Here is an 11,091-nt window from a genome sequence, read left to right as displayed (position 1 = left end):
CACGAGTATCGAAACCCGGATGCTAGCGTTGTAAGTCCGCAGACATACCGCTGTGCCACTGAGGGGCTAGTGTTTATGGACTGACTGACAGACAACACACTACTGGGGTGCGAGTGGATAAAATAGGTGACCCCCTCTAGGCAGCCTTTGGTCCACTTTTCGGGGAAATAAATGAATATAATTTTGATAGCCGACTCCTCAGTTTTCAATAGTTTAAACTAAAGGTACGACTACAACGCACAGTTGCTTACTGATAAACCAACTCTGAGAATCATTTTAACATATAGTTGTGATCCAGTTATTATGCCTAACTGGGTAAAATGAGGCTGCAAAATTATTCTATAAAACGTCAGATCCCGTGGTCTATCATCAATATCGTGGTGGTTAACTGGACAACAAGAGCTGACCATAGTGTTTTCTTTCAATAAAGGTCGATAATTATCACTATACTTCGCGTGTATCGATTCTCTATTTCTATCCAATAAAATGTCACATACTATTATTATTTTCGCATTGTTTTGCGCTTCGAAAGTAGTATGATGCCACCGAAAATTCATTATTTTTGGTAAGGGTATGTCATAGCCCTTTCCGACACAAAATGTTCATACAGTCATATCCTAAAGATGTGTTCATAATGGGCATTTAGTTTGACAAAAATGGGCATAGGAAATAAACATATACGAATCATCTTGGAGTACCAAGTTGTATCCCAGCTGTGGTAATAAAAGTGCATCTTCTTGAAATAAGTGACAATCCATTAACACAAAGACTGGTGGCAAAAGCCGTCCACGTAGCCCAGACAACAGTACACTGATTAATCAAGAAAGATATCCGTCTGAAAAAAGTGATATACATTGCTTTCAGGACATATTATTCGTGCTACTCCATAGGCAGACATACTGGCCAAGCTGTCAAATGCAGCTTCTATAGATTCCTGTGCGACTAAAATATTGAAACAGTCGCTGGGAAAATGTCGCCCACGTATACTAGATAGATTATAGAAAGACTACAGTGTCGAGGGTTGTGCTTTGGAGATGACACTATTACGATGAGCCTTTGGCAATAAAAACTACGCCTCAGGGCTATTCCTAAGATGCACGTCGTCAGATAGAGAATGACCATACATGGTGACAAGGACCATAACGATGTGTTGAGGCTTCAAAATTGTTTGAATATAACGTACTCAACCTATATAATTCATAAACACTGTAACAGCAAGATAATGCAATGTTGACATATTAGAAGTGGCATATACATTTAGTGTAGCGAACAACAGGATGATATATTAATAGTGATATATAATCCTTGTAAGGAACAACAGAATGATATATCAGTAATGGTATGTAATCCTAGAAGGGAACAACAGGGTGATAAAAATGGGAAAATTTGTTGTCTGAGTACAGTTGATATGTGAAACTTTGCTATTTTTTTTACTAAGAAACATTTTATATATTTAAAACAATAAACTTGCCTTGAGGGTGGTTTGTATTTAGCTTTCGGTGTATCTTCTGACGAACTGTTTGAGTTTTGAGATGAAGACTCGTGTGGAGATAAAGGAGGAAGAGGAGGAGTTATAGACATGCTTTCGCTACAGGTTCCATCAACACTAAAGCCAATATCGTCAGCTGTTTTTTCCTTCTTGTAAAGTACTGTGGGTTTAGGTGTTTTAAAGATATTTTTCATTTCTGCTTCTACACCATCGCTCCTATCGAAAGTTTCCGTGTCTAGTGTTGCCTCGTACGGTGGCGCTGCTTTAACTCTGTTTGGCCACTGAACGCCACAAGCACTGTGATCCGAGTCAACACTGGTGTCAAGATTACTTCCTGTGCTGGGCGTTGCACTCTTTAGTGAGGATGGAGTTTTAAAACTCTGTGCGCCACTATGCATCGTGCCTCGTCCTGATTCGGAAGATGATTTGTACTGATCACTTGGAGTACCTGTCCTACTTCGGAGAAAATGTTGTTCAGATGCTCTAGTACCTGAAAGGCTTGCGACACTCGTGCACTGAGAGGCAATACTATCTGTCGATTTAAGCTTTGGATCTGTGTCATTTGAGATAGGAATATCGTTTTCAGACTGTCTACTAGCACCTCGCACGTTTTTTAAATAACTGTATGACCCACCCACAGCTGAAAACTTGACCCGAATACTTTCTACATCTTCCGTCAGGTGTTTTATGTTTGGAAGAGTTTCAAGTTGTTTTGTAGTTCTAGCATTACAAGGAAGATGTTCGAAGGCACCTCCAGCAGACGATTTTCGCGTCTTTGTGGCGCCTCCTAACCTGGAACAATTAGGTTTTCTTTCTTCAAAAGATTTACCAATAGATTCCTTTGGAACGATTTTTTCGTAGTTGTAAAAAGACTTCAGATTATGGCCCATATTCATATAAGCGTGCTAAAGCAGTTCATAAATGATAAAAATGATTTTTGTTAAGTATCAATTAAATTATTTTAAAAATCGTTTAGTTTTAGCAAAATTATTTTATTATATGGAAATATGCGGATAATAAATCACCTTTAATAAATTACAACTAATAGAACTATATATTAAAATAACTATATTTATAAGATTATTTAAGCTTCTTTCCAGGGATTACATAGCAGTCCCAGATCACATTCTTTGATTTTTAGCAATACATGCATGTTTGGACGTCTCCGGCCTATCCTAAAGGATGTTTCTTCTACAGAATAATGAATTTGCGAATTAAACCAAGCCAATGTCTTTGAGAGGGGAGTCCATACATGAAACTTTTAAAGGTATTTTTTATAACAATGATAAGATTATATAAGTAAGTGAACACATTTTTTTAGCCATCATTTAAGTCTTGAAAAATTAAAAAATCGTATAAAATAAAATTATCTTACATTGGCCACGATAGAACTACTCCAGCAGGCCGTTCTTTCCCTGTCGAATAATTTATTACAAGCAACCCGAGTCTTGTTTTGGTTTGAGTTTTCTTCAGTTTTGTCACATTGGGTTTCACTATCATAAATAAATACAGTTATAGAAATCAAAGGTCATTAGGCTACGTTATAGTTTACAATTTAGAGTTTTGAAACTTAATATGACAATTAATTTCATATTGGTTCAAATTATCAAATTATTAGTTTAATAGTCATAATTTTGTCAGTAATGAAATTATATTTTAAAGTTTCCCCTGGGGTACCTCACAGATAAAATTTCAAAAATCAAGGAACTCTTTCTTTTTTTTTTCAAGTTTCACATTTTTTGACAGCATAAAACATATTTCATTAAAATTTCAGTAAAATCGCCTTGTACTTATTCAGTTTGGGTACATTTTTAACATAAATAGCTCGCTGGAGTTCATGGCATTTTGAAATCTCAAAATAAAAAGATTTAAAGATTGGTGATAAGTTATCTAGGAAGCTGTTTCTATAGAAAACGATAACAACTCTGTATTTAAAACATTTTCGTGTTATTTTAGAAACAACATTAATGAATGTGTTCATAATATGAAAGAAAAGCACATTGAATAAAAAATAGTTTGAGAAATCAAATAAGAAACCTCATTAAAATCTTCGCGCTTTCGACACATGGACCCGTTTTCTTCTGAGTAAAGGTTGAATTGGTGAATGTCACGCAATATATACAAAATGTAATCAGTCTTACTGATTATGTTAGGTGTACTAATATTTTGTACTGTGAATTGCTGTCATCCAATCAATATGACAGTGCCACACCAGAAAAATGTCAATAAAATAACAGGCAGTCATACTACTCCCAGCAGTAGTGAGGTGAATACTTGTGACTCCCAGAACTGAAATGACACCTAAAAAAGTATCTAGAAATTAAAGTTTGACTGGCAAAGACTGCTTCATGCCACAGATTGAGGCAAAATTTTATGTTTCATTAAGAGTTAATGGAAACTTTGAAGAGGGTACGTGAAACTGATACTGTTGAGGATACAAGCGTTTGAGATAGAAAGTTCAAACTGTTCAAAAGTTATATTAACTAACTACAGATATACTCTTTGTTTGATACACGACAATCCAGTAGTTATTTTCCTAATGATCTAACTGAAAGTACACGTGTGAATGTTACCCCCAGAACAACGAGATGCACATTAGAACGAAATGGTGTGAGTGGATGTGTAGCTAATTACACACCACTGCTTGGGAAAGATAACCAAACCAAAAGAGTTCATACACTTGGAAGAACAAAGCATCTTGCTCTTTGGATGTGAATCTAAATTCAAATTGTTTGATAGCAATCAAAAATACTTTATTATAGGAGATACATATATCACTACTCTCTATAAAACATGATCTACTCGACACAATGGAGTAGTGATATATAAAACATGATCTTACTCAACACAATGGAGTAGTGATATATAAAACATGATCTTACTCAACACAATACAGTAGTGATATATAAAACATGATCTTACTCAACACAATACAGTAGTGATATATAAAACACGATCTTACTCAACACAATAGAGTAGTGATATATAAAACATGATCTTACTCAACACAATAGAGTAGTGATATATAAAACACGATCTTACTCAACGCAATGGAGTAGTGATATATAAAACATGATCTTACTCAACACAATGGAGTAGTGATATATAAAACATGATCTTACTCAACACAATAGAGTAGTGATATATAAAACATGATCTTACTCAACACAATAGAGTAGTGATATATAAAACATGATCTTACTCGACACAATGGAGTAGTGATATATAAAACATGATCTTATTCGACACAATGGAGTAGTGATATGTAAAACATGATCTTATTCGACACAATGGAGTAGTGATATATAAAACATGATCTTACTCAACACAATAGAGTAGTGATATATAAAACATGATCTTACCCCACACAGAGAAATAACGATATATCATAAAATTAAAACCTAAAGATGATGACATCCCCAAAACGCATATATATATATATATATATATACCAATTTATGGTTAAATTATAACAAGAACTTTCATCTGGTGGTATCGCATAATAGTCGGTAGGTTTCTAAAATATGAACGATATCAGAAAAACAAAATGTATTATTTTCTTTTGTTCCTAATATTATGTTGATTAATCAACAATAACAACGATGCGTCACGTAATAAAGTGGGAAATAAAAAAATAAAATTTTACTCCTACCTTTTTCCTAGTGCTTCGATAAAAGATTCCCGTTGATTATGATCTCTCGTTATTGGTCGTCTGGAATTATGATGATTAACGTAAAATTCTTGGGGAGCACTCTGTCCAGATTGCGACCTTGCATTTCCGCGAGTTTGACTACAACTGGGTGTTGGGAGGGACATACTTCTCTGAATGAGTGACAGTAGAAGTAATAGATAAAGTATTCGTACTTGAATATATTTGCGATAAGTATAAAATACAAAATTTGATAACTGAATAATTCCCAAACAATTAAACAACTTACACTCACAGAATATTCAACATAAGTATATTAAACGTAAGAGTAATTAAATGTAAGTAGTTAGTGAAAAAAATGTTTTGCATTACTTTGTTTAAAAGTATATTTTGAAGTAATATAATTAAACATATCCTGTCAATTGTTGAATTATTGTTTAAAGTTAACCACAAAGCTACACAATGAGCTATCTGTGCTCTGCCCACCACGGGTATTGAAACCCGGTTTCTAGCGTTGTAAGTCCTCAGACTTACCGCTATGTCACTGGGTGGGGCAGTTATTGTTTAAACCTAACGACAAAACGATTTGTTATTCTACTGATCGATTTCGAGATCCTTTAATTTTATTTTTAACGTTTATTATCTTACTATAATGACTATTCTACATAATACTAATTTTTATTTTGATATTTTCTTATTATAAACATCATTTTACATAGCTTGGTGATTTTATGAGTCCACGACTAACCTAAGTCTACTAAGCAGGCCGAGTCAAGTATAAATTTTATCACGGTTTGATACTTCTTAGTTTTTTATTAGCCTAAACAAATGAAACTTCATCATAGGCGAAAACACAATGTTGATCAGAATATTTAAAAATGTATATATATATATATAAACTATTATTCATTGTTAGTTCTAAATCAATATTATATCTATTATTTTATTATAATGATTGTTCTGCATTGTTAGCTTAGTATATGAATTTAGGACTAGTGTAATCCTCCTGGGCTGGCCAAACCTTGTAAGTTATTACTGGGTTTACGGCCGAAAATATCGTAGTAGCTAATATTCATTGTTGTTTTGCAGAAAGCTAAACAATGGGCTATCTGCGCTCTGTCCAGAATGTAAAATTGAACCCCGAATTTTAGCATTAAAAAATAGCTATGGTATACCCAACTGATGAAACGGTGCATTTTGCATATTTTTTATCAGCAGTTAAAATGAATTTTGTTATTGAAACAGTTAAGATGACCCTGTTGTTATACGTAACCTTAAGTTACAAAATATATTATGGAATATCTTTAACATCCTGAAATGCGACGAATAAAATTAAATATAAATTAAATAGAATGTATATATATATATTTAAATCGTAAAAGGAAGGTATTTACAAAGTATATAGAAAATTTTAATGATTCGTTAAGACGAAATTTAAACATTTTGATGATCAAACGATGGAGCATGTTTTCAAATCCAACTAATAATTATTTTGTATCGATCATTGAACTGAATGTCCACATGATACAGTTTCAATTGTGGTTTTAAAAATGACTAATGACTTAAACCTCATCTTAGGTAATATATATTACTTAATGATAAAGAAATTGACTTACTGACTCTTTCTGTTCTTCGTTTTTCCTGTTACCATCTAATGGACTATGGTTCAGGAGAGACCGTAGCTTCTGTTGGAAAGATCCAAACTTGTCGCTGATTGGCCTACTAATATTCTATATACAAAGTTAACAAGAAATATCTGAATATTCGAAACTGTTGGAACCCATAGACTTCTTTTTTCGTATTTAATGACAAATTAGTGAGTAAAAACATTATCCAATATATCTATGGGATAAAATAGAGCTATAACCTAAGCAATGCCTTTGAATATATAATTAAAACATTTGATTTCAATAAGAAAATATTCAAGCGTTGTCTACATTTAGGGGACTAAATCACTGTTCACTTGTTAAAATGTTGCACATTTAATGCAATATTTTATTATATTCTACTATATATAAAACCTTCACTGCATGCAGGTTTTATTTGTATTTATAGCAAAGTTATTAATGCTATCTGCCGCAGTCCCTAATTTTGAACTACTGTTAGTCAACAGCACCTCGTCATCTACCATCCATGTTAAGGGATTGACTGACACTCTTATAACGCACCCACAGTTTAAAGTGCAGGTAATGTTTTGTGGTGCCATGTGGATTCGAATCCGGTTCACCAGCTCCGAAATCCAGGACAGGATAAACCCAGTCTTATTATAACTTGCACAATAGATTCAGTCTCTAATATGTAATATCTACTTTTAACTAACTTGATATGTATGTACATATGCATCATTGTTAAGCATTATGTTAGTGAGTTATGAATAATATATATAAATTTCATTCCTCAACTACTTTTATAAAATTAGTTCACAAAAACAATGCTGCTTGTGTGAAATACAACACACACCAAATACTTCACGTAAATACAGAAATCTATGTGAAATTGAATTACAATTCTGAGTAAAGAAGCAGTAATTGATACATTACTAATTTTGGTATAGTCGCTATTATAACATTTCTAAATGGTGATGTTCTAGCCTATAAAAAATTTGAATTTTCAATCTGAATGGTACCTTATGCGCACGTGAGCTAAATGATCAGATTAATGACCCGTAGTGGTCATGTATGGCCACCCTTAATTTTATCACTGCTGCATAATACTCAATTGAAACCGAACTTCCAATCACAAAGAACTTACGTTTTTGTGATTACATCATCAGAAGTGATTAATTGAATTTTAATCTAAAGTGTAAAATAGCGCGAAATTCAAACTTAGTAGGTTTATGGTTTCAATACTGATGTTTTTATTAATCAGTATTGTGACTTGACATAAAAAAAAATTATGAATTGGAAAAATTATAACTGATATTTGGGAAATGACCAGTTGGGTGTTGACGTTTCGAATACATCAACTCTTCTCAGCCCAGAGAGATTAAGTCTTATATAGTTATAAAAAACATCAGGTTATACATTTTATTAAACGAAATATTTTAGCTAAATATGGTACTTAGAACGAGGATTATTAATTTCTGTGTTCAATCTAGGGCACCCCGAGTGTGTTAAGCGGTAAAAAGTAAAAGTTTACATCTTCCGTTTAAGTGTGGTATTGCTGATGTTCTACAGAATTAAAGATATGGCTTTGTATTGGACGACTTTAATTAACATAATAACTAGTAATTATATGAATTAATCCAACCTTTTGATCTTGAACCCAAGCTTGTGCTCTCACTACCTGATGGCCAGTATCTTTACAAGGTGTTCTGTTCTTAATCTTCTGTAGACGAAAGGCTTTAGATAAACTGGGAATTCGGTTCGTTGATGAAACTTGACCATTTAATGTCGTAGTTGATGTTGTCATGTGAGAATCACAATGTTGATATTCCTTGACATAAGCAGAAAACCATTTTATTGGAATAATATAAACAAGCAACTTTTTGGCTAGTTTTCTTCAGAATGTTGAACATTTTGAATCTAATGGCGAATTTACTGAAAAAATATCATTTATAAGCAAAATCATGGATTACTTATAAATTAAAGATAATTGGGAATATTTTAAATTTAAATACGAAAAGAATTAAAACACATTTTCTTCACACTCACTTTATTCGTCACCTACGATCAGCGATTTGTTTTTAAACAAACTATCCTAAACAAAAGAAAACAACAAATGTTTGCACTCTTTGACATCTCCGAGGTACTCAGCAGAGGGCGCTACAGCTCTGCAACAGTTAGATTTCAGTTTTAAGATATTCCCAAATGAAAGCACTGTTTTGTGTACTAGAACGACAATTTAGAGATTTAGGGAGTTTATTTAAGTAAAATAAAAGAATATAAAACGTAAATTTAGGTAGGAAATCTGATTGTTTCAAAGGTTTTGCGCAAAGCGTAGCCGTCCACAGGTTTTAACTAACAGATTAGAGTGAAGTCAGTTAGTCAACAGCAAATAGTGGGCTACTCTTGTCTGACCAAATTGTAACACAACCACAGTCCCGAATTGTGGATTCACAGTTCAAAAATGCTAACCATTAAGCCTGCAGACAATTAATTATTTAAAGGTTAACCTCATTAACAACACTCGCAACGTTCTTATATACGTACAAGTTCTTTGTTTGATGTGGGTTCCTCAGCAGTCCCAGGTAGTAAAGTCAAAGTTCGACTTCCATCAAATACAGTTGCTGATGGTTTAAAGCCAAATGCTGCCACTGGAGGGCGTGGTGGGGCTCTGTATGGGGGTGGAGCTTTTGTAGGTTTCGGTGGCAAAGTTGGTTTCACTTGAGTAGAACTAATTCCTATAGTTTCATGAACACTTTTTTTATTAACTAGTGAGAAAAGACAGATATTTAAAAAAAATAGTTTTAGTTTCTTTGAAAATATATTAAAAACTAGCTGTAAAATAGTGAAATTTTGAAATTTTATAATACAAGTATAGATCTTTTAGTTTATTCGTATGAGGTAAATGCTTTTCAAAGACTGACAAAATAATATAGTAACCAACCAATCTAATTTTTTTCAACTATTATAATTGACAACATCGGAAATAACTTCGGATATCAAGTGTAACGCAAAATTCTGGTTAAACTAGGATCACTTAAGTATAAAAATCATACACTGAAGAAAATTAACCATTAGTATTTAAAAAATCAATATCATAAAATTAAGTTTTTTATTGCAGCATAAGGCACAGTTGTATTAGTTTTTATTATCGAGGGCATTTTAAATTATAAATGTGCATATTATATACATCATTTGGTTTCTACAGGTTAAAACAACACTATTTAACCTGTACATAAGATGTATTCAACCCGTATATAGGATGTATTTTGAAATAATATAAATAATTTGTTTTGGATAATCATTGAGAACATTTTGTGTTAGCTGTAACTTTATAAAAATTAATTAGTAATTGAGAATAGAAAACAAACATGTTTAAGTTGATTGTAAAATGTGAATTAAAATAAGTATTCTCTGTTGCTTCTTGAGGCTCCTGAAAAACCTTAATTTAATCACGTTCAAATAAAAGGCCAACTGAAAATAGAACTTACGCTACCTAAGGTTGATCTCTAAACAAGATAAAAAAAAAGGAATTGCAAGAAATAAAGATCAAACTATTGTGCTACTATATAGAAGAACAGAATTACTTTCTTAAAGAATTTAGTCTCTTTGGATAAAAAACCTTATAAAACAATGTAACTATTTTTCTTTTTTAATTATATTCTTCACAGCTAATTTTTGTTAAAGAAAAGACCACAATTTATTTTAACATTGATTTATAACTAACAACTAACATGTTGCACTGGTTAATGTATTTCAATAAGATGTAAATTTATGTAAAGAAAATCAAAAACAGTCACTAAAACCAAATTCTCAATTCTTTATCTTTCTTTTAATCTAATAAAATTATTTTTTATTTTTTTTATTTTAGAGAAAAGCTACAGTGGACTATTTGCTATGTCCTGCACGGGGAATTGAACCCACGTTACGTTTTTGTAAGTCGTAAGTTTACCGCTGTTCCAACGAGGTACAAAGAAAAAAAATATGATCAAGTGATCTACTTAGGTTCTACTAAATATTATGTCAGTTGATATTTCTCATTATTTTAGTTTCACTGGCAGACTAGATTCCTCATGAACAATAAGTAAATGGTATATAAAAACTCCACAATAAGGGGCTTACTTGTATTTCTTAACAAAATTGTTCGAAACCTTCAAATAAGTATTATAATATTGACTCTGATGTTAAAAGTGGTCATTTATTTACTGATTTGGTTAGGCTTTGAATTTCGCGCAAAACTACGGAGGGCTACCTGCGCTAACCGTTCCTAATTTAGCAGTGTTTGTTTGTTTTGAATTTCGCGCAAAGCTACACGAGGGCTACCTGCGCTAACCGTTCCTAATTTAGCA

At 32.5% G+C, this 11,091-nt stretch overlaps 1 protein-coding gene across 2 annotated transcripts in view; it reads right to left on the bottom strand.

Moving 5' to 3' along the window:
- The window catches only part of LOC106457160, a 75,212-nt gene that overhangs the window by 13,502 nt on the left and 50,619 nt on the right, over positions 1 to 11,091 (bottom strand). For both annotated transcript variants that reach the window (XM_022382989.1, XM_022382990.1), the window contains 6 exons: positions 9,290 to 9,480; positions 8,388 to 8,573; positions 6,755 to 6,868; positions 5,142 to 5,311; positions 2,865 to 2,982; positions 1,472 to 2,394 (listed from right to left, as the gene is read on the bottom strand). In XM_022382989.1, coding sequence (XP_022238697.1) covers positions 1,472 to 2,394; positions 2,865 to 2,982; positions 5,142 to 5,311; positions 6,755 to 6,868; positions 8,388 to 8,573; positions 9,290 to 9,480 — 1,702 coding nt within the window. The remainder of the gene's footprint in view (positions 1 to 1,471; positions 2,395 to 2,864; positions 2,983 to 5,141; positions 5,312 to 6,754; positions 6,869 to 8,387; positions 8,574 to 9,289; positions 9,481 to 11,091) is intronic.

The sequence above is a fragment of the Limulus polyphemus genome, unplaced genomic scaffold (assembly GCF_000517525.1).
Source record: "Limulus polyphemus unplaced genomic scaffold, Limulus_polyphemus-2.1.2 Scaffold298, whole genome shotgun sequence".
Lineage (NCBI taxonomy): Eukaryota > Metazoa > Arthropoda > Merostomata > Xiphosura > Limulidae > Limulus > Limulus polyphemus.
The sequence above is the reverse complement of the archived record's forward strand: the minus strand, read 5'-3'. Positions and strand labels throughout refer to the sequence as shown.